The sequence below is a fragment of the Symsagittifera roscoffensis genome, chromosome 5, assembly GCF_963678635.1.
Source record: "Symsagittifera roscoffensis chromosome 5, txSymRosc1.1, whole genome shotgun sequence".
In the NCBI taxonomy this organism is placed as follows: Eukaryota; Metazoa; Xenacoelomorpha; order Acoela; family Convolutidae; genus Symsagittifera; species Symsagittifera roscoffensis.
In genome coordinates, this window is record NC_087066.1 from 63,722,851 (window position 1) to 63,749,375 (window position 26,525).

General features: G+C 32.7%; 1 protein-coding gene across 1 annotated transcript in view; it reads right to left on the bottom strand.

Annotated features, from left to right (window-relative positions):
• LOC134846825 (uncharacterized) overlaps window positions 1-26,525 on the bottom strand; it is an 80,252-nt gene that overhangs the window by 28,425 nt on the left and 25,302 nt on the right. The window contains exon 3 of the mRNA XM_063864220.1: window positions 14,416-14,686. Within this exon, the coding sequence (XP_063720290.1) occupies window positions 14,416-14,686 (271 nt within the window). The remainder of the gene's footprint in view (window positions 1-14,415; window positions 14,687-26,525) is intronic.

The window sequence follows — 26,525 nt, forward strand, 5'->3', positions numbered from 1 at the left end:
AAAAAGCAGAATTTTCAAACTTCTAATTTTGTCTCGAAAAATTCGCCGAAAAAAAACTAGATCATGATTTATCTTGACTTTGCTTAGAATAAGCACAAAACTTCTCTTTTTCTCACTTTTGTTGTGTGAACAAACTTTAACAAGACTGCTTGTATCAGGGCAAAGCCCTGAATGTTCCGACTGCCTTATAAGGTTTATGGAGCATTAATAACTTTCAAAAGTTAGATGTAATATAACAAAATGAAAAAACAAATTTTCTGAAATTTGAAATTTTTTATGAAAATCATCACCCCACACGCCATATAAAGTACAAAAAGATAGATTCCGCTCCTTGTAACAAATCAATTATGGCGAATAAGCTTCGTTCAACCAATTTGGAACGATTTATAAGACGGATTAAATCTCCGCTTACGCGTTAACAGCGCGAAATATATCGCGCGTAATTGTCTCAAATTGGCCAAAATGGCAATCTTTAAACCCGCATAACTCTACGAAAAATGATCACAGGTAAAATTTCTTTTCAAATTTAAGCTAAGGACAACAATGCCTTTTGAATGATATGATAAAATTCTGTCAAAAATGGCTAGTTAAAAAGTCGAAATTTGTCTGAAGAAAAAAAAACCCACCCCGATCACAAATATTCCATTACTTTCGTATCGAAAGTCGGAACAACAAGTAAGCGTCAATCTTTCAATTCCGTTTGTTTTTCCTGTTGTTAAGCTACCTAAGTTTTTCTCAGTGCTGAGAATCACTGGTTTGAAATTTTTTCATATACCAACTTAGAGTGTATCATCTTTCTTGATTAATTGCCTTAAAATTCTTGAATCATTGCATAAAAATTAATTAAAAGACATTGCCAAAACCTTTGCTGGTTTTCAATAGGCTTCTTTTTAGTCAGGGGCAGATCAAAGATTTTCTCGAAAAGGGGGGGGGGGGCAGATTTTCAAAAGTTTTGAAAATTTTGTCGACCTTTTTTTAGGTAGACCAAATTGATTTTCGGAGCTCTCCCGAATCACTATAAATAACCCATGTTGACCAAATTTTCTGCGCGGCAGACAATTTCTTGAAATGAAAAAAAAAAAACAAGCCAAAGTTTTTGCACGTTGGGGCGAGTTCGCTTCCCGCCCTGTCTGAGTCCACGTCTGATTTTAGTTTTTTTACCACCCACAAAATTAAAATGTTCAAGAATTTGAGAAAAATAGAAAAAGAAACTGACAAAATTTTATTTTTTATTCGTTTTGTTCTTGCAAAAAAGGTTGGAAATGTTTGGGCTGCACGCATAGATACCGACTAGTCTGACTTCTTATTCGTTTCTAAGAGGTGCATTACGCCTTGCAATTTATCTCAGTTAAAGTAACTTCCGTTTTTATTAAATCTGATTGAGAGTATCAGCGAAGATACAGTGAAGACACCCAATAAGCTCACAATTAACTCACTTCTTATCTGTTACACGTACATTTGAACGAAAAGGTCGCTGCTGTTGACAAATAATCAAATCACGGATTAAGTTTTAACATTTTCACAAATGTTATTTTATAGCATGGGCGGGTTTAAGGAGGATGGTTTTGACGCCCCTTTCTCAGGGATATTCGACCCAATCACTTCTCACGCAAGGCGTCCCCCTTTAGCTACTATTTTACGATATCCAATCTCGGCCGACTGACCATAAAAGTTTTTAAAGGGCGTTTCTGGTGCCAATATATATATTAACTTTGAGGACTAGCGCGCCCAAAAAAGCGATTTTTTGGTCAAACCCTACCAAAAAGCGGCCAAAAATTGTCTTATTAGCATGTTTTTGAAAAATTTTGCTTGCGGTGCAGAATTTTTTTGTCCAAATAGGGTCTTTATAGTGTTCTACGAGCGCTTGGAAAATCAATTGTAAGTGTTTTACCGTTTTTAATCACTTTTCTTTTTTTTAAACCACTAAGAAGTCAGAATAGGTCATTTAAAAATGTTCATCGCAATTTTGAAAAAGGTCATTGAAGCCCCTTATTTTGATTTCAAAAAGCATGCAAGTTTTTCAATTTTTGGAGATAAACTAAATAGGAAAAGATGCAGTGAATTTGTTTTATTCAAAAAATATGATAAACTCCTATTCGCTTTATCATTGGCGATTTGCGAGCGGTTTTGTTTGAAGAAAAAACGCCAAAAGTAGCCCCTGTCTTGCTTGAAAACCACTTAAGAACCATCTACCGAAGGCAGATTAGAACGGGTTTTTTGCAGCAAGCAGTTATTTTGAAGCCCAAGCCAAGCCGGCTTAATTTTTTCAGTACGAAGGCAGCTGCAATAATGTCGATCTCGAGTCGATTCGATTCTGAAACTAAACAAGACTGCTCGTATCAGGGCAAGCCCTGAATGTTCCGACTGCCTCTTAAGGTTTATGAAGTAATAGTAACATAAAAAAATTAAATGTAATAAAATAAAATGAAAAAAGAATTTTTCTTAAAATTGAATTTTTTTTATGAAATCATCCCCCACACGCCATATAAAGTACAAAAGATAGATTTCGTTCCTTGTAACAAATCAATTATGGCAAATAAGCTTCGTTCAACCAATTTGGAACGATTTCTAAGACGGATTAAATCTCCGCTTACGCGTTAATAGCGCTAATTATATCGCGCGTTAATTGTCCCAAATTGGCCAAAATGGCATTCTTTAAGCCCCCATAACTTTACGAAAAATGATCACAGGTGAAATATAATTTCAAGTTTGAGCTCAAGCCAACAATAGCTTTCGAATGATCAAAAAATTTCTTGAAAATTGGCTAGTTAAAAAGTCGAAATTTGTCTGAAGAAAAAAGAATCACCCCGAGCACAAGTATTCCGTTACTTTCGTTACGAAGTCGGAACAATAATCAATATAAATGATTAATCGTTATAAAAAAATTTTTGATGTGACAAAAAGTCATTTTTAAGACCATTTTTAATCAACTCTTAATGATTATGTTTGAATTATATAAAGACTGACTATGAAGAACCAATGTAGTTGACGATTGCCCATGAAAATCCAGTGCGGGTACCTACAAACGTAAAATAAATTCAAATTCTCACAACGAGTGACAACTTTTAAAACACTTTTCATGAAATACAAAACGATTATCCGCAACGAGCGCCCAATATGTCTAATCGATTATAATGGATTCCCGAGACAAAAATAATCCATTATAATCCATTAAAGAAGTAAATATCAGACCACTAAATTGATTATGTTGCCATTATAATTGATTTTTTTTCGAAAAAAAAAATCCATTATAATCCATTTTAATCGATTAGAATCCATTATTTTTGACAATGAAATTGATTTTTTTTGCCAAGATAACCCATCCTAATCGATTGTTTTTGAAATAAAAAACCATTATGATCCATTATAATAGATTATAATCCATTTTTATTGAGGGGGTTGGGGGGTAAACTGAGGGGTTGTCAATCACTAACCCCCTCCGCCAAAGTCTACCTATAAATAATCCACCAGTTATCAATCAAATGGGGGGGGGGGGGTAAAGAAACGGAGGGGGGTTAAAGTAAAATGAGGGGGTGGTAAACTGGAGGGGGCTCAATCACCATTCAACCCCCAAACTCTACCATTGAAAAATTCCCCTTCTACTATCGTTCAAACTACTTTACCCACCCCCTACCCCCTGCAAAATGAATTGTACAATTGAGATGAATTGAAAAAGTAGAGACACAAAATATAAGTTTCAATGTGAAATGTAACATTTTATTAAACGTAATACGTAGCAGCTCCATCAAACAGGAAATGAGAAAACTTCAAAAAAGTTATAAGTTTCATGAATAACCTCTCAAAAAAAACATTCTATTCAATTCTGTTTGATGATAATGGATTACATTGAGATTTAAAAAATATAAGGACTATAATGGATTATATTGACAAAAAAAATATTAGGATTATAATCCATTTTCAATGGATTTTACTCGATTATTTTGTAATTTTATAGATAATGACCATCTTTTGAAAATATAATCGATTATGATCCATGGGCTCGGGGTGCTAGTAACAACAAAACTGCCTCGATAAGTGTGTTCTCTTTTCTGTTTTTCTTTGCTCTTCGGAAATTTTATAGTTTAGTTACAAAAACCAACGAAAATTTACAAGAGACGTACAAATTTCAACTTTAATCTAATTTCAGATCATTTTTTTATTTTCCTGTGAGATACCCAAAAAGCATTATCATCTCTCTTGTTATTTTATCAGAAGTCTTACAAAGTTGACTTTTTTATAAACCATTGCCTTTAGATTTTTAAAATGAGATCGTGTAGTTCTTCGATTATGTTTAAATTACGGATTCGAATAAAATTTTAGGTAGATATCGATAAGAATACTTCGATTTTTTCATTATGAGACTAAGTTACAAGCCACTCAGCTATTCTATTCGGCTGACTCAACTAACTTTGGATTACTCATCTGCACTTATTCGGGTCGTTTTTTTTCGTCGCAGGTAAGACTCTCAATAAATTTTTCATAGAAAAAGCCAGTATTTTCTTTTTAAAAGCATTCAATCTTAAGAAATTAGTTCCAGTTAAATATCGAGAAGATAAAAAATCTCTTAGTCAAGCCCGTGTAATATATATTTTTTCTTTCTGTGTTCTTTTTTGAGGACAATACGAACGATGTCACTGATTTGATTAGGGATAATTCGGGTAAATTAACCGCTTCCTTTCTTGCGAGAGTTACCAATCATATTTTAACTAATGAAATGGTTTTTTAGAAGATTTCTGATTTTAAAAGCTTCTTTTCTCTGCCTTTTTCCAATATGAGTCAAACCGATGCTGAAAATAGTTATATTTACGATATTTTCAATGAAATATTATTAGCCAAGCTCGTTAGACACTTTTTGGTTCACTCTTTTTTCGTGACGTCAACAGGATTTGGGTCAACCGTTTTGATTAGGGTTAGATTTTTAGAATCACCTTTTCCATTCTTGAACAAGTTAAAAACCAAGTTTAAACTATGAAGATGGTTTTTTTTAAAGTTTCCGATTATAAGCACCGTTCCCAATTCCGTTTAAGTTTCCGATTATAATGTTTCAGTTTAGAGCTTCTTCAATGTCTTTTTTATGATATGAGTCAAACATTACTGAAGATAGTTTTATACGATATTTACAATTAATTATAATTTGATTATAGTTTTTATTAGTTAAGCCGCGATTGAAATACAGTACAAAAAATTTAAATATTAAGTGTCGCCATCATTATGTTTTTGAAAAAAAGCGAGATTCAAATTCATTAAAAAAATTGGTAATGAGAAATTGTTTTTTGGATTGTTTTCCAACTTTTTCTAATCTTCAATGATTGCTGATTTCTGTGGAAAATTTTGTCGACCAAATTGATTTTCCGAGCTCTCTCAAATCAATATAATTACTTCATTTCGACCAAGTTTTCTGCGAGGCAAGCAATTTTTTTAAACCAAAAAAAAACAAGCCAAATTTTTAGCACAATGGGGGTGGTGGGGTGGGGGGGGGAGTCCGCTTCCTGCTCTGCCTAAAACTGCGTCTAGTCGTCGCCGTTTATAGACTTATTTTCCGACCATTTTGCGAATAATCTTAAGATTTTTGCGTCTCACTCTGCGACTCTTGCATGTAGTTTTTTGGACGCTGGATATATGCGTTTGTTTTTTGGATCTGACTTCAAATTAGGTCGAAAAATTAATCAATGTTGATTGTTTTCCCTTTTCGTTTATGAAATTGCGTAGACGATACAAAAATTTTTCCCTAACAGAACTGAAAACAAACCAAAATTTAAATCATCAAAATCTAAAAATCTGGATCAATTTTTTCTCAACAAACTTCGAATATACTTGACAATTTCTTTCCACCATGAAATCTACCAAAAAATCTCCGCCACTACAAGTAACAGCAACAAATTTGCACTGGAGCTTTTTGCTACTTTTTCTGCTTTGTTTTAAACGTGTTGTATGCGGGCTTCAAGTATATATCCACAAAAGTTCCGGTTTACAGTATAAACTAACTCTGAAATAAGTGGGTATATCATGTAACAAACGATGTGTTAAAATGAGTTTTTTGGCTTCTGAATTTTTGTTGTTGCTTTCTGTGACCGCGGAAAACTTTAAAACTGATTTTGAAAAAATTTTTAAATAGAAAAATTAAATGAATTTTTGAAAAATGTTTTTAGGAAAAGAATCTATCTTAAAACTTTCGTGTAAAGCCCCTATCTTGTAACTTTCTTGTCTATTTTTTTTAAAATTCCTATAAAAAAGGTCGATTATAGTGGCTTTTGGTCAATATGGGTTATCTAAGTTTGCCTGGAAGAAAACATTTCTTGAGCATTTACAACTTAAGCTATAATAATTAAAGGGCATCAAATTTGATCTTCTTTTTTTTGATTTTCCCCAGGACTCACATTAATCACGAATAAAACTACTACAGCCAAATCGCAGAACACTAAAAAGATAAACTACAGGTTTGGTATTTTGTAGATTTTATTTGTGTCTTCAAGCTTGTCATCGAAGGTTTCTACTTAGATTTGGTTGATTATCTGATTTCGGCAAATGCACTGCAGTATACAATCGTATTAAATTGATAAATTGTATCCAACCCTATTTGGTTTTGCAATAAAACAGCACAGTAAATCTTTAAATTTAGTTCAACCTAACTTTTTCCTGGCAGCAGAAAAATATAACAAAAATCGAGTGTTTCTTCTTTTTTTTCTAATGATGGTCTCGAACTAAATTTGTTGGAATTTAGAGATTAAAGCAGCAACCCTGGTAATGCTTTCCTCGGCAAATTTACCCAGCAATGACGCTTGCATTTAATAACGCTTTTTGTTGCTGTTGCTTTTTATCATTTTTGCTTGCAAGGAAATAGATCATTTGGTCTTTGTGGGAGGTGGGGGTCGCTAAATTGCTTCGGATGCTGTTCTTTTCCTGTCAAACAAATCCAAATCTAGGATTTTTTTGAGGGCAGGACGGAATTTCAAGAAAAAAAAAAGCCGACGGTTTCTTTAAGACTATCGAGTGGTCTTTGCTAGCTTTCGTAAATCACTTAGACTACATTGATCAACTTCTCTGCGCGCCTCTTGTTTGACCAGTTTTTATTAACATAGGCCAAAAAAGAAATTTTTAAGAATCCCCCTTCAACACACGTTTTTAACCCACTCTCCCCAATTTTTTTTGCGCATTTGTAGTTGAAAATTTTCTACAACATCAACAGCTTGGAGGATCGAACGTTGACTTGCCACCGAAACGTAACTGTTTGATCGATAAGTTTTTTGGTAAATTTTTCAAACCAGAGGAGGATAATCTCAAATATTTTTTCATTCTTTGCACAGTACAGCACTAAAACAAAACAAACTGGAAGACTGTCCGTATCAGGGTAAAATCTTGAATGTTCCAATTGACTTATAGGATATCGTCAATAACGTTTAAAAAAACCGTAAACGTATCCGAATCATTTGATTTGAATTTTTCAAATCTTTTAATTTATATATGCTGCTTCTAGGCCTCACCCTTTCCCACCTCCCTCTCTTTACTTTGACAAATACTTTGAAGAATAGATAAATTAAACAAAAAGCGCAATTTAAATTTGCTGACCTGTTTTAAATCTTTTAAAGCATTAGAATACCGTTACTACCAAAGTTAATAATTCAACTCTTTTCTTTTGAATCATCGTCGAATAAAAAGTCAAAAAGTCAAAGTCGAAACTTAGTTTTTGAAAAAAAGTTGTCGACTCAAATTGATAATTGAGGACGTTCTGCTGTTGAAACAAGCTCGCAAATTTTACTAGATTTTTTACAATCACACAACGCCAAGCAGCGAAAAAAAATCGACATTTTTTTGCGCTTTCGACAAATGAAATGACAGCTCTTAAGACGTCAACTGTTTTCTATGGCGTTTCAACCATGAACTAAACAACGCAAATTCCAATTTCCCAAATGCAAATCTGAGAATCAGAAAACCCTTTTGTTCCCGGATAGTTTGTGTTCAGGCAAGTAAAATGATGTGTAGAATTTTAGTGTCAATTCCCCGCGATCTAAGGCACTAAATTATTGCTGCAGTTATTTGGTTTTTTAATGGATAGCTGAGAAATTGTTACTTAATCGGATAGCTGAAAAAAACTGATCCCGGATAGCAGGAAAGTTGTTACTTAAGTGATAGCCAAAAAAAAGTTGTTAATAGTCGAATAGTCGAAAACATTTAACTCCCGGATTGCTGAAAAAAACTTCCATGATAGCCCATTGTTTTCCAGAACAGCTGGAAAAATTTTGCATTATCAAAGTAGTCGCACCATCATTGCCATCTATTTCCATGGAAGCAAAGCAGTTACACAAAAATTGTTTCTTGTCTATTTACTACTTCGAAAAAAGAAATCTACTTAGCATTACCCCGTCCCCCTTTTCAAGAGAGTAGGTATTTGGTAACAAAATGAAATTAGTCAAATTTTCGACCAATCAGAAAGCAGCAAACAAAAGATGAGAAAAAAAGCTAAAACAATGTTTTTTGGTGCGGGTGGAAACTTTTTAGTAGATAACACGGGGGACGATTGTTAATACCAATAAAACGAGAAAACTAATCTCAGTTTATTTGTTTTAGTCATATTTTGTTTTGTTTCATTTAAAAAGAAGTTTTAAATTTTGAGTATCCAGTAAGGCGACACTGTGGTACACACACGACAGCCCTTATTTGCTTAATTCCTATTCTATTTGTACTTAAAAAATATCAATTGATCAAGTTTTTTAAGCCGACCAATTTTAACTCTAGGTTTAAGGTCACCGTTGAGTGCGTCGTCGTTTTGCTGCAATAACCGGCTTTATCTCTCGTATAGAGTCCGACCCTCCGTTAAGAAGCTCAGAACATTTTGGCGCACCTGCGACGGCCACTTTTCTGTTCTCTACTTTTGTGCTGTTTAAACAGAAGACAATTTGTGTCAATCATTGTTTGCTCGAAACTCGACCAATCGGAAATTGAATTGTACAAGTGCCACTGAATTTTTTATTTTGACGTACTTGATTGTTGGTACAAATGAGATATCTTTGCTTTTTTGAACCTATTTTTTAACACATTTTTAAAACAGCTATTTCAACTATCGAAGTTTGCCTGGAAGAAAAATTTGATTGAGCAATTACAATTTAAGCCATACTAACAAAGAAGATAAGAAACTAATTTGTTAAAGTTTGTCCTCGGGAGCCAGTTTAATTTTAAAAAACTACAGCCGCATCGCAGAACACTAATTAGATGAATCACAGCTTGATATTTCAAAATTTGTAGATTCTAGCTGTTCCTGCAAGCTTGTTTTCAAAGGCTTTTTTCTTACTTTTGGTTGATTTTCCTGTTTACGGCTAGTGCAGTTTGCAAATAGACACTTCTTTTTGATAGCGTAATATGAAGCACATTAAGCAATAAATTAACTTCAACGTAAATTTTTCTTGCTGTGCAAAAACGCAACAAGAGCATTCTTTTATTAATTTCGAAGAAATTCTTTTTCCAGCTGACTGTCTCAGAGTTTTTTTACTTGAAATTGGAGATTAGAGCACCAACATTGGCAACTTACTTTCGTCAAAGCAAGATTCAAAGCACATTTTTTAAATTTGATTTTTATCTCAAAAACTTGTTTTCACGCTCAATCAAAATAAATTTCACTCGTTCAAATGATTGCGCGTTATTTACATGACAACCACTGCTTTGTTTGATAACGCTTCTCGTTGCTTTGTACCATTTTAGTGGAGCAGCAATAGCTCAATTGGTCTTTGTAGTGGAGGACGTTCGTTAAAATGATCTGATCTTTTTCTCTTCCCGTCAGAAAGTTGCTTGTCTAATATTTTCTCGTGGAGAGGACTTTTTTCTTACCAATTCTACATTTCAAGCTAAATGATTTTCCGAGCCATTGCAAATTATTAGATAGAGTCTATTTTAATCAGTTTCTATAGGCCAAAAATAGGCCAAATATACGTTTTTAAGAGTTCCTCTTAAGACAAATTTTTAACCTCTCTTAAATACATCGCGTAGTTGAAAATTTTCTATGATTGAAACAAAATAATTTCAAATTTTGAGGGTTCAAACGTTCACTTGCCAGCGGAGCGTAACTGTTTAATCAATAAATTTTTTGAAGGTTATTTCAAATCAGATGAGAATAACTTGAAATTTACTTTTTCTTGTTTTTTTTTCAAATTATAGCAGTAAATTGCAGAAAATACTGAAAGATTCTTCGTACCAGGGAAAATTCGAAATTTTCAATTTGTCTTTCAGCTTGTTTGCAATAACTTAAAAAAAAACCGTCAACACTTCAAATCCAATGATTTTTCTTTTGTTATGAAATATTTACCCTAACACAGACATATCTGCTGCTCCTAGGCCTCACCCCCTCCTCCCTAGCTCCCTCTGTTTACTTTGACAAAAATTTCCGCAAAAACCGTCCAAATTATACAAAACGAGTAACTTAATTTGGCTTAATTTTTTAAGGATTAGCTTACTGTTGGCAAAAAGGTTTTTTGAATTTTTTCTTCGAATTAAGTGTCAATTGAATTAATATCGTCCAATCTTAAAACTAATTTTCGAAAAGTTTCTTTGCCCTAAACTGGTAACTCAATCAAAAATTTTGCTAGATTTTTCAAAATCCCATAACGCCAAGTAAGGTAAAAAAATTGCCTCTTTCTTGCACTTCCAACAAAAAAGACAGCTCTTAAGACGTCAATTGTTTTCTATGGAACTTTATCACTGAACTAAACAACGCAATTCTAATTTCTCAAGTGCAAATATGAGAATCAGAGACCTGTAATTCTTAAAGATTCAAGCCATGGATTGCCAAATACCCGGATAGCCTGTTTATTAATGGTGTTGTTTTATTAATTAGTGGAGAAAATTGTTCCCGGATAGCCGACATGGTTTAGGTTTGCGAGTATCTGAAAAAAATTGTCCCCGGATAGCCGAAAAACAAATTTGCTTCGGATAGCGGAAAAAGGTTTTGCGTTATACTACTTGGAATTTTGCTATCTAAATTGATGAAAGCAAACTTATTGCTTTCCAAGTCTTTTGGATTTTTGGTTTGATTAGTTCGGTCTTTTGGATTTTTGGTTTGATTAGTTCGGAAAAAATAGGACGTTTTTATCCTTTTATAAATGGGATCTACTTAGCAATTACCCCTTTCCCTTTTTCAACAATTACCCATCCCCTTTTTCTTGCTCTTGCTCTGCGCGTTAAGCGAAAACTGGTGAAAAAAGCCAAAAGTTTTTTTGACCTTATATGGAATCTTTCAACCACCACAATTTTACACAAAAATGATTGCACATGAAATATCTTTCAAGTTTCCGTTCCATCTTTCAGATGGCATAAAAAACTCAGTAAAACAAGAGGCTTGTTTGAATAAAAAATTATCTTAAACATACATGTTCTAGCAGTGTATTGGAAGATAAGACAAACGAAAAAGTCTTGGATTTGACACAGAACAACGAAAGGAGTTTATTACACCAAAGCTTCAGTGAATAGGTTGGAGTACAGTTGCTACCAAACAAAATGAAACTACAGTTTCTCCTGCACACCATTGTTTACTGGACTTGCCGAAGTTCTAAAAAATTAATAGATTCCTTTGTCCCAAATTTACCTTTCGTCAAATAATCAACAAGTTATTTTGTTGAAAATTTAAAAATTGAAAATCAGTATTTTAAATAACTGTCAAAAAACCAAACACCAGGAAAAGATCACTCTGGCAAAACTAAAATTCAAATTGATTATAAAAGATATTTATACAGATTTTCAACAAGAAAATTTTGATTGTATGTAAATCAATAAGACATTAAAATAGATAATATAGGGGTTTGACACAGTTCAGACAAATTGATTAAATAGTCTAGAAAATGGATTTTTTTGCGGTTAAAAAAATCCGTTTAGATTCTGCATAACATCTAAATAGAATCTGTATAAAACCGAGTTATACAATACAATTCAATGTGAAATTTTTCAAAAAGATAACAAAAACGTTTCTTTTGAAAGTCAATGTAGTCGACAAAAAGTCATGGAGGTAAAAAGTCATTAGTATTTTCTCTACGAATATTTTGTTCGAACTGTTTCTATGGACAATTTTATGCCTCAAATTTGCACCATTCCTTTAAAATCTTTTTTTTTGTATAAAGAGATCCTTCCATATGTGGACAGTTTGGCATTTTGTACAACTGACAATTCAAAAGCTCTAACAAGATTCAAATCTTTCAGATTGCTTGAAAAAATTGACTTGTCTGCAAAATTGGACGAATTTGCACTACCTTTGTTTTTACCCTATCACTAAAAAACTTTTTTCAATTTTTGAAAAAAGTAAAAAAATCTAAGTTATTGGGATGACTTTCTCAGAAAAAATTCGAGAATCGAATTATTAGTTCTTAGAGATAATTGTTCCGACTTTCAAAGTGTAGAATAACTATGCTTCGGGTGGTTTTTATTCAGTCAATTTTTGACTTCTTAACCACGCAGTTTTAACAGAGTTATTATGTACTATCCGAGAAGTTTTTTGTCTGAAGCCTAATTTAAAAAAGACATTTCACCTGTGATTAATGTTGGTTATGTTTTTTGAAAATTGCTAATTTGAACAATTTGGTCTAATTAACCGGCAAATTTTTACTTTATTATAACACGCAGCAGATAAAAGCGTTTCATATTGGATTGAGGCAAATCATCTGGTCTTACTTTAGAAATACAAGACTCTTAAAACATCCTTTTGTGATCACATAACCGTTTTGGGTATATAAACTTTAAGAAACGATAATTTTTTAAATCATTTTGTCAGTTCTTCAATCAAAAACTTTAAAGTTGGCTCCAAAGTGCAATCAGAACAATCAGAGCTTCGCCCTGATATAAGAGCAGTCTTGTTATTCCGACTTTTGAAGAAAGTGACGGAATATTTGGGCTCGGGGTGTTTTTTTTCTCCAGACAAAATTCGAATTTAAAACTAGACGTTTTTGACGAAGTTTTTATATCAGACAAAAAGTGTTGTTGTCATGAGCTCATATTTCAAAAGATATTTCACCTGTGATCTTTTTTGTAAATTTGATTGCCAATTTGGCCAGTTTGGGATAATTTACGAACAATACATTTTGTGCTATTTACACGGAAGCGTAGGTTTAATCCGTCTTAGAATTCGTTCACAATTGAACTGAGGGATGCTATTGGGTTTATGTGATACTTTGCTATATGCTAACTCTATCATTTTGTACTTTACATAACGTGTGGTGGATGATTTTCAAAATAAAATCCTGAAAAACAACAGTAACTTTTTTCATGAAATTTCATCTTTTTTTTTAAAGAGAACAGTACTCTACGGAACTTAAATAGCAGTCAAAACATTCAGAGCTTCAACCTGACACGAGAAGTCTTAGTATGTTTAGGACCAAATTTTGTCTCTTTCTGTTTTATATTGGCTGTTGACGATAAACAAACAGTCTGAACAGGGGCGGATTTAGAAGGGGGCGGGGGGGGGAAGCGGACGCCCCCCCTTCCTCACGGATTCGACCCCCTGCCGACCCAAAGGGTCCCCCCTTTGATACTTTTTCAGAAATCCATTTTTGGCCGACCGACCCTAAAATTTTTTCTAAAGGCGCCTTTGGCGCCAATATATAGTAACTTTGAGGGGGAGCGCGCGCCAAAAAAAACGCGATTTTTTTGTAACATTTTTTCAAAAAGTGCCCAAAAACGGCTTTTTTGATTGTTTTTTCAAAAATTTGCCTGCGGCCCAGAAAATTTTGCCAAAATAGGGGCCAAACAGAGCTTTGGCAGAGCTCGAAAAATCAATTTGGTTGACCTAAAAAAAAAGGTCGTCAAAATTTTGGAAAATTTTTTGAAAATCCGCCCCCCTCCCTCGAGAAAATCCTAGATCCGCCCCTGAGTCTGAACATTGAGTCTTGCCCTCATATATGAGCTCTCTTGTTTTACCGACTTTCGTAGATTTTAAGGGGTTACACAAAATAAACTAACAACTCGAATGAGGCACATAAAATGTTAGACTATCAGAACGTAATTTATTTCATTTTTTTTTGAGAATCTAATGATTGTGAAAATCATCATTCGTCTTTCCACGGATATTTAAAGCAAGCTTAATGAGAACTATTATGAGAAGAAATGGCATTCATTGGGTCAATTGAAATTAGGGCCGCAAACTACGTATATTCCTAGCAAGTTCCTTTCGTCTGCCGAAAGATAAATTGTGATATAGTAAAGTAACATCTCATTTTTTCGCACCGTTTCACAAAGAAGCCAAACAGATTTATGGTTGGCGTTAACTTAAAGTTGTTTATCTAATATAAGGGTTGCCAAAACTGCCCTTAGTCTAAAAAACCAGTGTGACACAAGTATCATAATCAGAATAGTGCAAGCTGATTCGCAAAAGTCGCAACAAAAAAGAATGTCATCTTTTGCTCTTTGGTACTAAAGGAGAAATAGTTAAAGAGAGGCAAACTTTACCTCTGATGAGCTCGTGGGACTTGATGTAGACTCCACAGCCGGAGAAGCTGGCAACCCAATTGATCTGTTCCGCTTTGAAGAACATCAAGGCAGGGATGGGAATCATGGCCAACCAGCACCCGATCATGGTCGCAAAGAGACCTTTGTTCACTTTGCTCTTGAAGCAGTGGTAGTACAGAGGCCATACTATGGCCACCAGCTGGTCCATAGCACAAACCATGACAGTGGTAGCTTGCATACCATCTATACAGTTGTACGTAATAAATTGCACCTGAAAAAATGCCCGATTTTACACATTTGGACTGCAAAATGTATCAAGTATTGTTATGCCACGATATAAATCACGACTTGTTAATTATAATTTAGAGTTAATAAACTAGTCGAATTATAAACCAACGGAAACATTTCATCGCATCAATAAAAGTATATAACACTTCAATATTTTTGGCTGGTTGATACTTCGGCTGGTTTATATAACAAGTTTTAATCAGATGAAATTGGTTATTTGCTCTTTAATTAAAAGAGCTATTTTATAATTATAATTTTTAGTTAATCTTGAAATACATTCGTTGTTAAGCTCAGCGGCGGATTTTTTGAGAAATACGGTCACGGGACATAGAAAATGCAAATTTTTGATTTCAACAAGCAAACGATATATTTTTTCGTTCCGTTTTTGCCATTTACGCAGCAACTATTTAACATATACCATTCAAATTGCTAGATGAAACTATTTGGAAGCAGCTAGCCTGATCGAAAATCAGGAAGTCTTGTCTTGATACCGTAAGATTGCCAGTATCGCATAACTATTTGCAGGGGTGCTATCGCTATAAAAATATCTTCGAAAAAAACATAAGAACTAACATTTGTCGAAATTCAGTCCTTCTAATTCGAACATATGCAGAGAAAACGACAAAAATGTGACAAAAACGTTAATAGCTGCCCGAACAAAAGTAGAGCGGTTGAATAAAATGTAATTGCAAACAGCAATTGCCTTTATTGCCAAATTTTATTATCAAACAGAGAAAATAAATAGAAGTTATGTAATACAAAGCCAAAGTATTCCAATTTTTTTGCCTTTCAGTTTTTTCTAAAAGCTTATTTTTTCACGACAAAAACGTAAAAAACAATTTTTTTTGTTTCAATCAAAAATTTACTGTATAATGAACAAAACTTACCATTTAAGGGAACCTAACAATTAAGAAAAACTCAGACTGAAAAATAAACGTTTTTTGTTCCAATTTTCGAAGAAAACGGAATATATATTTTTAATTAATACCTGCCCAAACAAAAGTAAAGCGGTTGATTAAATTGTAATCCAAAACAACAATTGTTTTTATTGCCAGTTTTTTAATTGCCAAATTAAATAGAGAAAACAAATTGAAGTTATATAATACAAAGCCAAAGTATTCCTATTTTTGCCTTTAAGCGTTTTTCTAAAGACTCCGTAGTGATTATTTTTATTTCAATAACCGCACTGACAAATTATATCAGTTTGAATAAAAATTTAGGCTGATATAAAATGATCAAAATTTCAGTAACACGAATAATTCATTCCTATCAGTTTTGAATCGATTCAAATTCTTGTTTAAAAGCTTTAGTTGGAGAAAATTTTGTATAAATTTAAAAAATTTTTGTAACTGAAATCCTAAATTTCGTAACTGACGGATTAAAATCTACTGTAAAAAAATGTTTTTCCGAAGTTGTTGAGGCTGTTTGTTTTCGTAAATCATCTACGATATCCTTTTTTTGTAAAGTTTTTTTGTCAAAGTTTTTTTGTCCAAGAAAACAAAAATTCGCTCGCCCCTATCCTGAAAATGTCAGATTGGTTTTACTTTTTATTATCTAATAGAAATTAAGTCAGAAAAACCCCGGTTGTTGAACGGAACAGTATATTTGGACCAGTTTTTGCATTGTTTTTAATGTTCGCGGAGAAAAAAAAACTTACTACTTCATTTGAGTGATAAAAATATAAATGTTCCACTGGCCTTAAAACGTATGTCTACCTGTCCGAATAACTTTTAACACATAGAGATTTAATTACACAAGGAAGAAGAGCAAGTTCATTCACTTTGTTTCAAAAAAGTTGAAGCTAGGATTTGCTGTTTTGAACTGTAAATAAATCTCTGACAATTTTTTTAACATCAATTCAATAACAAAAAAAATTGTGCATTGCGGAGCAATAGCTGCAGAAAGTTCCGACCACAATGATCTAGGTGAACAGTTTTATAAACAAAGAAAAAACAATATTATCCTTTTTTCTTGTAAAATTATTAGATCTTTTTATGTCAAAGGCAAAGAAACCGCACTCGATTACCATAAATAGAATTGATTAAAATTCAATATAATCAGTATCTGTAGAAATCAAAATCAAAGGCAAAGAAACCGCACTCGATTACCATAAATAGAATTGATTAAAATTCAATTTGATCAGTATCTGCAGAAATCAAAAATATTTGATTTCAATTAAATAAAAATGGATTAAGTTTAATAATACATCAAAATCCATTGAAAGTCAATTAAAAACTTTTTTTCCACCTCCTTGAGAAGCAAATGTCAGCACACACACAAAGTCGTTTGCACAATCTATTCAAACTAAAGTTGTTATTTTTTTTGCTAAGTTTCAACAATTTGTTTAGTGCACCTTTGATTTTTGTTTTTCATTTAATGTTACTCAAGTTTATTACCTTCAATTATTTTCCTAATTTACCTAAACTTTGGGGGCGTGGGAGGGGGCTGGTAAGGGGTCAAAAAAGTAAATTTTTTGGGGGGGGGGCTAATAAGGGGGCAAATGGAGCAAAGGGGCAAACTTTGGTGGGGGCAAAGGGAGAATTGTTGCGGGAGGGTTAATAGGGCAAAGGGGAAAACGTTGGTGGAGAGTAAGAGGCAAAGGTTGATGGGTGGTGGGGGCAAGGTGCAAAGGGCAAACCTACGTGGGAGAAGGGGCAAACGTTGACTAAGTTCAGGTTTCGAAAACGAAAACGCTTTACAGTCCCTTTGCAAAATTTGTGCATGACTCATTCGGTAAATGCAGTAATGCTTGCAAAAATTGAACCACGCGAAACGAAAAGAAAGTGAAAAAAATCCATTTTTATATATTTTTGAATGAGTTATGATTTTTTAAACTGGATAAAAACGATGGATTACGATCAATTTTTTTCCATTTTGTTGTCAGACGGCACCATGGGAATCAATTCTATTGATAACATCTTAACAACAAAAAATCACTGTGATTGATTGATTTTTCACTTTTCTTAGATGCGCGAAATTTTGGAAGATATTGAAAGAAAGAGGGGAATTAACAGCTAAAATTACTTTATTTTCAGTATAACTACATACTCAAACTCTCATTAAAATTACTTTGAAAAACGAAAACAAAATACATCAAAACAATTTTTGTCGACAATTTTTGTTGAGTTAGTTTTTGAAGTGCTTTTCAAATCGAATGGCGTCTGGAGACGATCTATTTGATCCTTTACCAATTTTCTGTGAGTTAGTAGAATTGATACGAAAAATTCAGTCCGACTCATAAATCTACCGATTCTTTCCAAATAAATCTCACCTGCAAATTCTAAGACCTCATCATAGTTAAAGCACATAAGAGGGGCTATTTTTTGCTTACAATTTTGTTAGGCAAAAAAAAACAGGAAAACCTTACGCCTACCGCTTTAGAGGATGGATGGAACAATAAATTCTGCCCTTTGCATATATTTATTTAAACTTTTGAAGCAAACTACGAATTACTAGTGCTTGTGTCTGTTCAATTTTTAATTAAAGGGAAATATCTGACAACCTATTAATTTTAAAGATAATGATAAATTCGATTGAAAAAACAAAACCAAAAATTGAGTTTCATGAAAAGTAAAAGGAGCCCGAAAAATAGAAGTTTTACCAAATCTGGATTTTGCCAACGCCTTTATAATTTCAGGATTTATTTTGATCCAATTTATGAAAAAAAAATACGGCACAATTATGCCGTAGAGATATTAACTGCTCAAATGACGGTCTGTTCTTTTGCAGTTAAATGGTACTAAATAAAATCATTTAAGCTATTAGTATTACCCGTCCAATCATTGAAGCTTCTGTAATGTTTCAGAAACTTAAATATTACATTTGACTTCTAACAGTTTTGCAGTTGCATTAGGGATTCATTGAACATTATGAAAATCAGCATAACTTTACTGATTCATTGATAGAGCAATGCTGATTTTATACAAATTGAAGAGATATATATATATTTTATTTAAGTTTTTTGTTAGTTTTTACGATTAGTGTCGAATCATCAGTTTTTCACTTCTAACGTACCCATTTGTTACCACCAAGCCACCAAAGCTCAATATTGAGCGCCGTTATTTTATTTCTAATTTATTTCAGATTCTAGAGAAATGTTTGATTATTTTATACCTAAGGGTACATTCGGAAATCAAGCGAAAAATTAAAATTATTTTCATCTGGTTATACACAAAACCAAATGAGGCTTTTCGGGTTTCTTTTTACCTACTTGTGGGTTGCTATATTTTCTTTAGAACTGTTCTTAAGTCAGACTGCATAAAAATTGTTGCTTTGACCATTTTTTTGATGTTCAAACAGACTGTCACTTGTACCTAAAAGCTTCTAAACTGGGCAGAAGTTTTATATAAAAAAATCGATTCTAAATTTTTTGTGTATTTTTATTTCTCAATTAACATTAAAAATAAGCAAGTTCTGGATAAGTGTAATTATAGTATAAGGACCAGAAAGAAATATTTAGAGTTAAGCCAATTTAAGCAAGAACTACAGAAAACTCCGACCACAATGATCTAGGTGAACAAATTTTACAAAAAGAAAAAAATGATCTGCTTTTTTTTTGTAAATTTACTTATGCTTTCTAAGTCAAAGGCGAATGACCCGCTCTGGAGTTCCTTGAAAAAAGAAATCGATTAAAAATGAATTTGAACATCAATGTCTATACTAGTAAAAAAAACAAAATCGATTATAATTAATTAAAAGTTGCTGTAATTGTTTTATATTGCTGTAATTTGATAATGCATTTCAAACCACTGAAATTCTACTGTAATCGATTTTTTCCTTTTGTATAGAAAAATAAAAAAATAAAATGAAGCACGTTTTATTTAAACTAAATTTGGTTACTTTTTGTTAAGTTTCAACAAAATTACTCAATTTTTTTTACCCTTAACGTGGGGGGGGGGGGGGGGGGGGGTTGGGGGAGAATAAGGTGCCAACGTTGGTGAGCGTTGAGGAGTTTAAGGTGCAAAGGGGCAAATTTAGGTGAAAGAAGGGTCAAATGTTGAGTAGGTTTAGGTTTTGAAAACGAGATGGCCGTACATTCCCTTAGCAAAATTCCTGCATTATTCATTATGCAGAAGAATTTGCAAAATTTGAACACCGCAAACAAAACCAACGTGGAAGTAAATCAATACTTAATTGAATTTGTATGAATTATAATTATGTTTACTTGGGTAAAAACAAAGGATTATAATCGATTTTCACTATAATCATTATGTGAGATTTCGTTTCACTTTTCGTAGATGCGGGAATTGATGAAAGAAACTGCCAGAAAGAGAAGAATTAACAGTTAGAACTGCTTTAACTTGTAGTATAACTACACATTGAGTTCTTCTTCTCATTAATTTTAATTTGAAAAACAAAAAAAGTATCAAAACAATTTTTATTGACTTTGAGTTAGTTTTTGAAATGTTTTAGAAATTTAATGACAACTGAAAACGATCCTTTGATTCTTTACAAATTTTGTTTGAGTAAGTAAAATTAACAGAAAAAAAAATACATTTGACGCATGAGTCTACCCGAATTTTTCCCAGTAGAGCACCCAGGTAAAATCTACAACATCATAATAGTTAAAGCACAGATCAAAAGCTACATTTTTTCTTACAAAAATTGCTTAGCAAAAAATCAAAATTAAAAACCTTTACGCCTACCTCTTTACAGGATGGATGAAACAAAAAAAATCTGCTCTTTGCATATACTTTTGTGTGTACTTTTGAAATTTACTACCAATTATTTGAGCTTGTGTCTGTTCAATTTAAAAAAACATCAGTCAGGCTGCATAAAAAATTGGACGAAAACTATTATTTTTCAAGTACCATTGCATATAAACAATTTCTGGAAAAAGTAATGTAATTATATTAAGACTAAATAGAAATATTTAAGGCTAGGCCAATTTCTGATCAGAAAGTATATACGAACTAAACAATTTTAAGAAAACCAATGCTTTATTTAAACTTTTCGAATGAAATTTTTGATCATAAATTAGATTAAAAGTTGAAAATTAACGAGTATTTCTCGCCAAGAAAAGAAAACAAAATTGTTTGCTACGAGCATGTTTGATTGCAGTTTAGAACATCAGAAATTGCTTTAATTAAGGTTTCGTAAACGGTTTAAAACGCAATTTTTCTTTTTTGGGATTGATCCGGTACTGGAACCTGATCTAAACTATATTTTATGATTGGATAAATTAAATGTTTTACCAATGTAAAGTATTTAATATTAACCAATCATGATCCATCTAACTAACAACCCACTTATTTGTAAGTGCTGAAGTTACTTGTAATTTCAGCACCAGAGAGATTTGAATTTAACTTAGAAATTAGTTGGACTCTCCCGAGCACTTCAGCAGCCGCAATAAACCAGTATACCCTAGATCTATTGAGCCTAGCAGAGACTAGTTAAACAACCTGAGACTAGATAGTATAAGAGTAAGATTAGGATCGGTATTAGACTAAGAAGTTGCACGAATCTATCCGGCCGAAAATAAGGTAGCGTGACGAGCAGACGGTGTACCCTATCCGAAATTACTCTATGAGTTACACACCAGCCCTAACTCATCTGGTGCGACCATAAGTCTCGAACAAGACCTTATTAGATTAGAATTAACCAAAATTAGATTAGAAATTAGACAAAAACATTTACAAAATGTTATACGACAATAATTTAATTGAAATGTCTCTCCGACTCAATAGATCCGAGCCAATATTCCGAACCATAATAGAACTACCCGGAATTGGAAGAAGACATCGAACCAAAGACGACATACGACAAAGTAGAAACTTGCCGTATAGTTACATGATAGTTCGGCAAAAGCCAGAACAAACTTTTATATTTCGAATACTACTTGCAATGAATTTAGATTTCCATTTGCAAACATAAAACCTTGAAGTAAATCTTCAAAATCATTTCAGGCGCTAAACAAAATTAATATTATACAATAACGATTGATAAAAAGATCTAAGATCGTTTTCCTAAAATTCTGCAGTATTATACAAAACATGTTTGAAAAATATTTATTGGAAAACAAAAATAAAAATTAGTAGCATGACAATAAATGGTTAGTAATCATAAATCATCCTGTTGTTCCAGCTTCATCACCTAAAACATAACAGCAATCATCAACTCACTAATATCATAAAATACTAAATCTTTCCTTTACACAAATTTAAAACCTCATTAAAACTTAAAGTCACTTAATTTTAAAACCAGATCATCAAGGCTTATCCTTGGATCTTAAATCATTTTCTACTTCATTACATTTTAAATTTGATCATCAAGGCTTATCCTTGGATCAAACAGAACAACTTTGTTCTCCCCCACCCACTTAATTAGTGTCTAACGACCTCAAACGTCGATTCACTACCCAACCCTTTCTAAAGACCCAAGACTAATAGAAATTTTTAAACAAAACTAATCATTCAAATTAGGATAAACAGTGAAGAACTTCGGTTATTCATCCTTCACTTGATCCCCCCTCTTACCAGACCCAGGATAAATCTTAGACTTAGTAAGTTTAAAATAGTATCTAACGAACTACTCGCGTTCTAATTATACCTGAACCTTGTGGATCGATTTACTATTCTCCAACCCTTGAACACAATCACTACCCCTAAGTAAGATTAAGTAAGTTAACACCTTAGCTTATACTAGTCACGAGAAAGTAAAAATCATTCTTCGGAATCGATATACTTTTCTCTCCAACCCTGAACAATTAGACCCAGGTTAAGCTAACCAAAAAATCGTAAGAACTAACAGTTTAGGAAAATAGAAATCATTTAACAACCTTTTGCACCCGTCATCCTAAACCTTATGTCATTTAAAAACCTAGGGAATAAACAAACAATCGTTTTACACAATTGTGAAATAGATAACAAAAAATACGACCTTGTAATCACACCTCATACACAAACAGTTGGATACATTCGAACAAAACGACAAACACTAAAGAGAAAAATAATCACTAAACAAAGACAAATAACACGAAAAAGATTTTCAAAAAATCGAAACGCATTTTCAGAATCAGAAACCAACAGTTTAGACGAACTCTACAAACTAAAAGAATCAATAGATAAAAATTACCCACAACACGATCAATTATATTTTTCTGACTCAGAAACAACTTCAAATTCATCACAAAGAGGAAAAAGAAGAATAAAAAAGCAGTATAAACACAAACCAGTACATCTATACAACTGGAATCAACCAATTCGACACATTAATAATTACATATTAACAGTCATCGAACGAAAAAATGAGTTCAACGCACACCCCAGGTGACGAAACTCCAGATGATGATGAAATCTTTCCTTTTATAGTAGATGCAGATACTGATAGAGGACAACACATATTTTGTCAAAATTTACTCGTAAATTTATTTGAACCCGGAATCAGTCCATGTAAAACAGAGTTCCCCGATGTAAAAATCAAAAGACAAATCATAGATCACTATCTAAAAGATATATGCAACATAACACAACAATATGGAATCTACTCTATAGAATTCACTTCCCCAAACCATAATAATAGAACATACACTATTCAAACAGACGACCTTGATTTAGAATTTTCAAAAGTTTTTTCAGAATATATAAAAAGCATACAATACCATAACTCACAAAGAGCAAACTCCATTTTCACCAATGAAGTTTTCGCACTAATATATAGTTATATTTCGATATTAGAAAATGAACTCCCATTAACAAATGTCTCACCGACAGAAACATCTAAACATTTAAGAGTACGACATGAAATCACACTACTCTCTAGTTATTTAAACATCATTAAAGAAAATTTCACGAAAGACGACGTTTCACAACATACCAAACACGATTTACAAAAAATTTTAGCATGGTTCATAATAGATTATTTTACACACAATATTGATTTAATTGCACAAGCAAGAAAAAATTTTAGACCCCAAAACTCGAACGATGATACAGCTATCACAGAACAATCAGATTATGTTTGGGACCCCGAATGGTCTCATCCCGTATTTATAAACTTTCCACAATCAATCTCAAGTCAAGCAATAGGTACAATATCTTACATAAGAGATTATGTAAGAGTAATACCATTAACAATTGATGCAACACCATTAAACTATAATACATTTTTACCCGATACACAAAATAATAGTTTAAACTCTACAGTCATACACAATGAAAACCTCAATGGAACTAGGAATCTTACTCAACAAGATATACAGACACCATCACACTTCATAAATGAAGAAATTGTACACACAACAACTACACAACAAAGTATTTCACCAATACGCCCAAATTTAACAACACCAAGAAATACAAATCCTTCACAAACACAGGTAACCTTACAATCAACCGTTAAACCTTCGGTTGCCCCTAAATATTCACATATGGATTACCAAACATACAAACCCATGACAATACCATCAAAAACACGCAAAACATTCACTAGAAACAACTTTGCAGACCATAATTATAATTATACACATCCATCAAAAACAAATTATAAACCACAAAGAAATTTTAATCAATATACAAAACCTCGAAACTGGGATAACCCAACGGCCCAATATAATTCCACAAATTTTCAACCAAATCCTCCACAGGATCGCAGTGAAAATTACCCATTTTTTCAACAAAATAAAAATAAAAAACAAACATCTTATCAAATGGATTATTTATCCTCAGATGAAGATTTCTTACAACCAGATATATTTGCACCAAATACTCAAGAATATCGTAGACAAGGAATACAGAAAACACGTACAAACCATAGAAATTTTTCTCCACAATCAATAGATGCACAATATCAACAACCAATTCAACAACCAAATCCAATTAATATACAATCTTTTCAACCAATTCAACAACAAAATCCAATGACTACACACTCGTATCAACCATCACAAATGCAAAATGAAATACCACTCCCGTATTATCTTCAACAACATGAAATAACAAGAAACCAACTTTCAAATTTTTCTCAAATGCCAAATGCAGCTGAATCATTACAAATGACAATGAATCCATACCTTATGGGTGGATCATCAATAACATCAAATAAACCCTTAATGGTTTTCACAGGAACAGACCCTGAATACTCTGTAGAAGATTACTTAAATGCAGTAACAGCAAATTTAATTTTAAATATTGGACCTGAACCAATTAACACGCCACTACATCAAAACTGGATACATCGACGCACAGCGTTGATACAAACAACCTTAGATGGCGCAGCCCAAAAATGGTTTTCAGTACTACCTCAAGAAATAAAATCAAACTGGAAAAGATTTACACAAGAATTTTCAAAAATGTTTGACTCCGAAAGAAACAAACAACAACAAAGAGTTTTATGTAATGAAATTCGCAGATTACCAAACGAAACCATCAAGCAAATAGCAGTAAGAATCGAAACACTAGTTCGAAAAGCATATTCACTAAATACACATGACTATAAAAACACTAAGATGACAGAAATCTTAATGATGACCTTAACACCACAATTAAGGAAAATAGCAATAAAAAAGAGAGCATCACATCCTTCTTCAATTCGAGAACCCGATTTAGATTTTAGAAAACTAGTAGACAAACTAGAACAAGCAGAAATCACAATGAAATTAGAAGAAACGGAAAATCTGAAATTACAATACGTTAACAAAATTGAAACGACTCCCACTAATATTAATAATATACAAGAATCAGAAACAGATCTCGTTGAAAAAATCACTGAAATACTCAATATTTACGAAAAGAACCCGAACTTTAAAGGCAAACCATCTTTCAAAAAATGGTGTAATTATTGCCGACGATACGGACATAGTATTTCCGAATGTAGACAAAAACAACAAGATAGTCAAAATAAACCTCAAAAATACAAAGAACCAAATAAATCATTTTATCAATACATGAAAAAAGATCAAAACCTACCAAACAAAAATGTATACAGCAACAACAGTTCAGGAAAACCACTCCCAAACAATACAAGCTATACAAGAAATCAATCTCCATATAACTCAAGTTATAGAGGAAGATCACCAGAACGAAGAAACACGTATAATTCATCACAAAATCACTACAATAGACCGAATAGTCGAAATAACTACTCCAGATCAAATTCAAATACACAACGATTTGTTTCTAGATCTAATTCTCAATCAAGAAATAACTATTATCCAAACAACCAATCACGAAATTCATCATACAATAGGAATAGAAACTACTCCTATAATCGAAACAGAAGTTATTCAAACAACCGAAACCAGAATTACCCGAACAACCGATCAAGGAATAACTCATATAATAGATCGAACTATAACAGACCAAACAATAATTACCAAAACAGATCGCGAAATAATTCACAAAACCGACACCCAAGTTATAATAATCGCTATCGAAATTATTCCCAATCACCACACCGAAATAATAATCACTACAATAACTCTAATAATCGTCACAGAAGCAGTACACCTAAACATCAAAGACAAATCAATCAAGTACAAGCTAACCCAGAAACAACATCAGACCCTCCAGGTATTGATGACACAGTAACTGATACGTTACAACTCAATCAAATAAACTGTACATCATCAGATTCAGAAAGTGATACTGAAAACACTCTTGATATCAATATGATAAAAGTCGAAAATGACTATGAATCTGTCATATATGAACAACCCTTTCCATCACATATATATGAAAATCAATCACAAATTCTTCAAAATCATTACACTACACCCATAAATTCCACACCAACGACGCAAGAAACAAATGAGATAAACACTACAAATCAAACCAATAAAAATACCAAAACAAAATGCTTGAATACAAACCACATTTATCAAAATA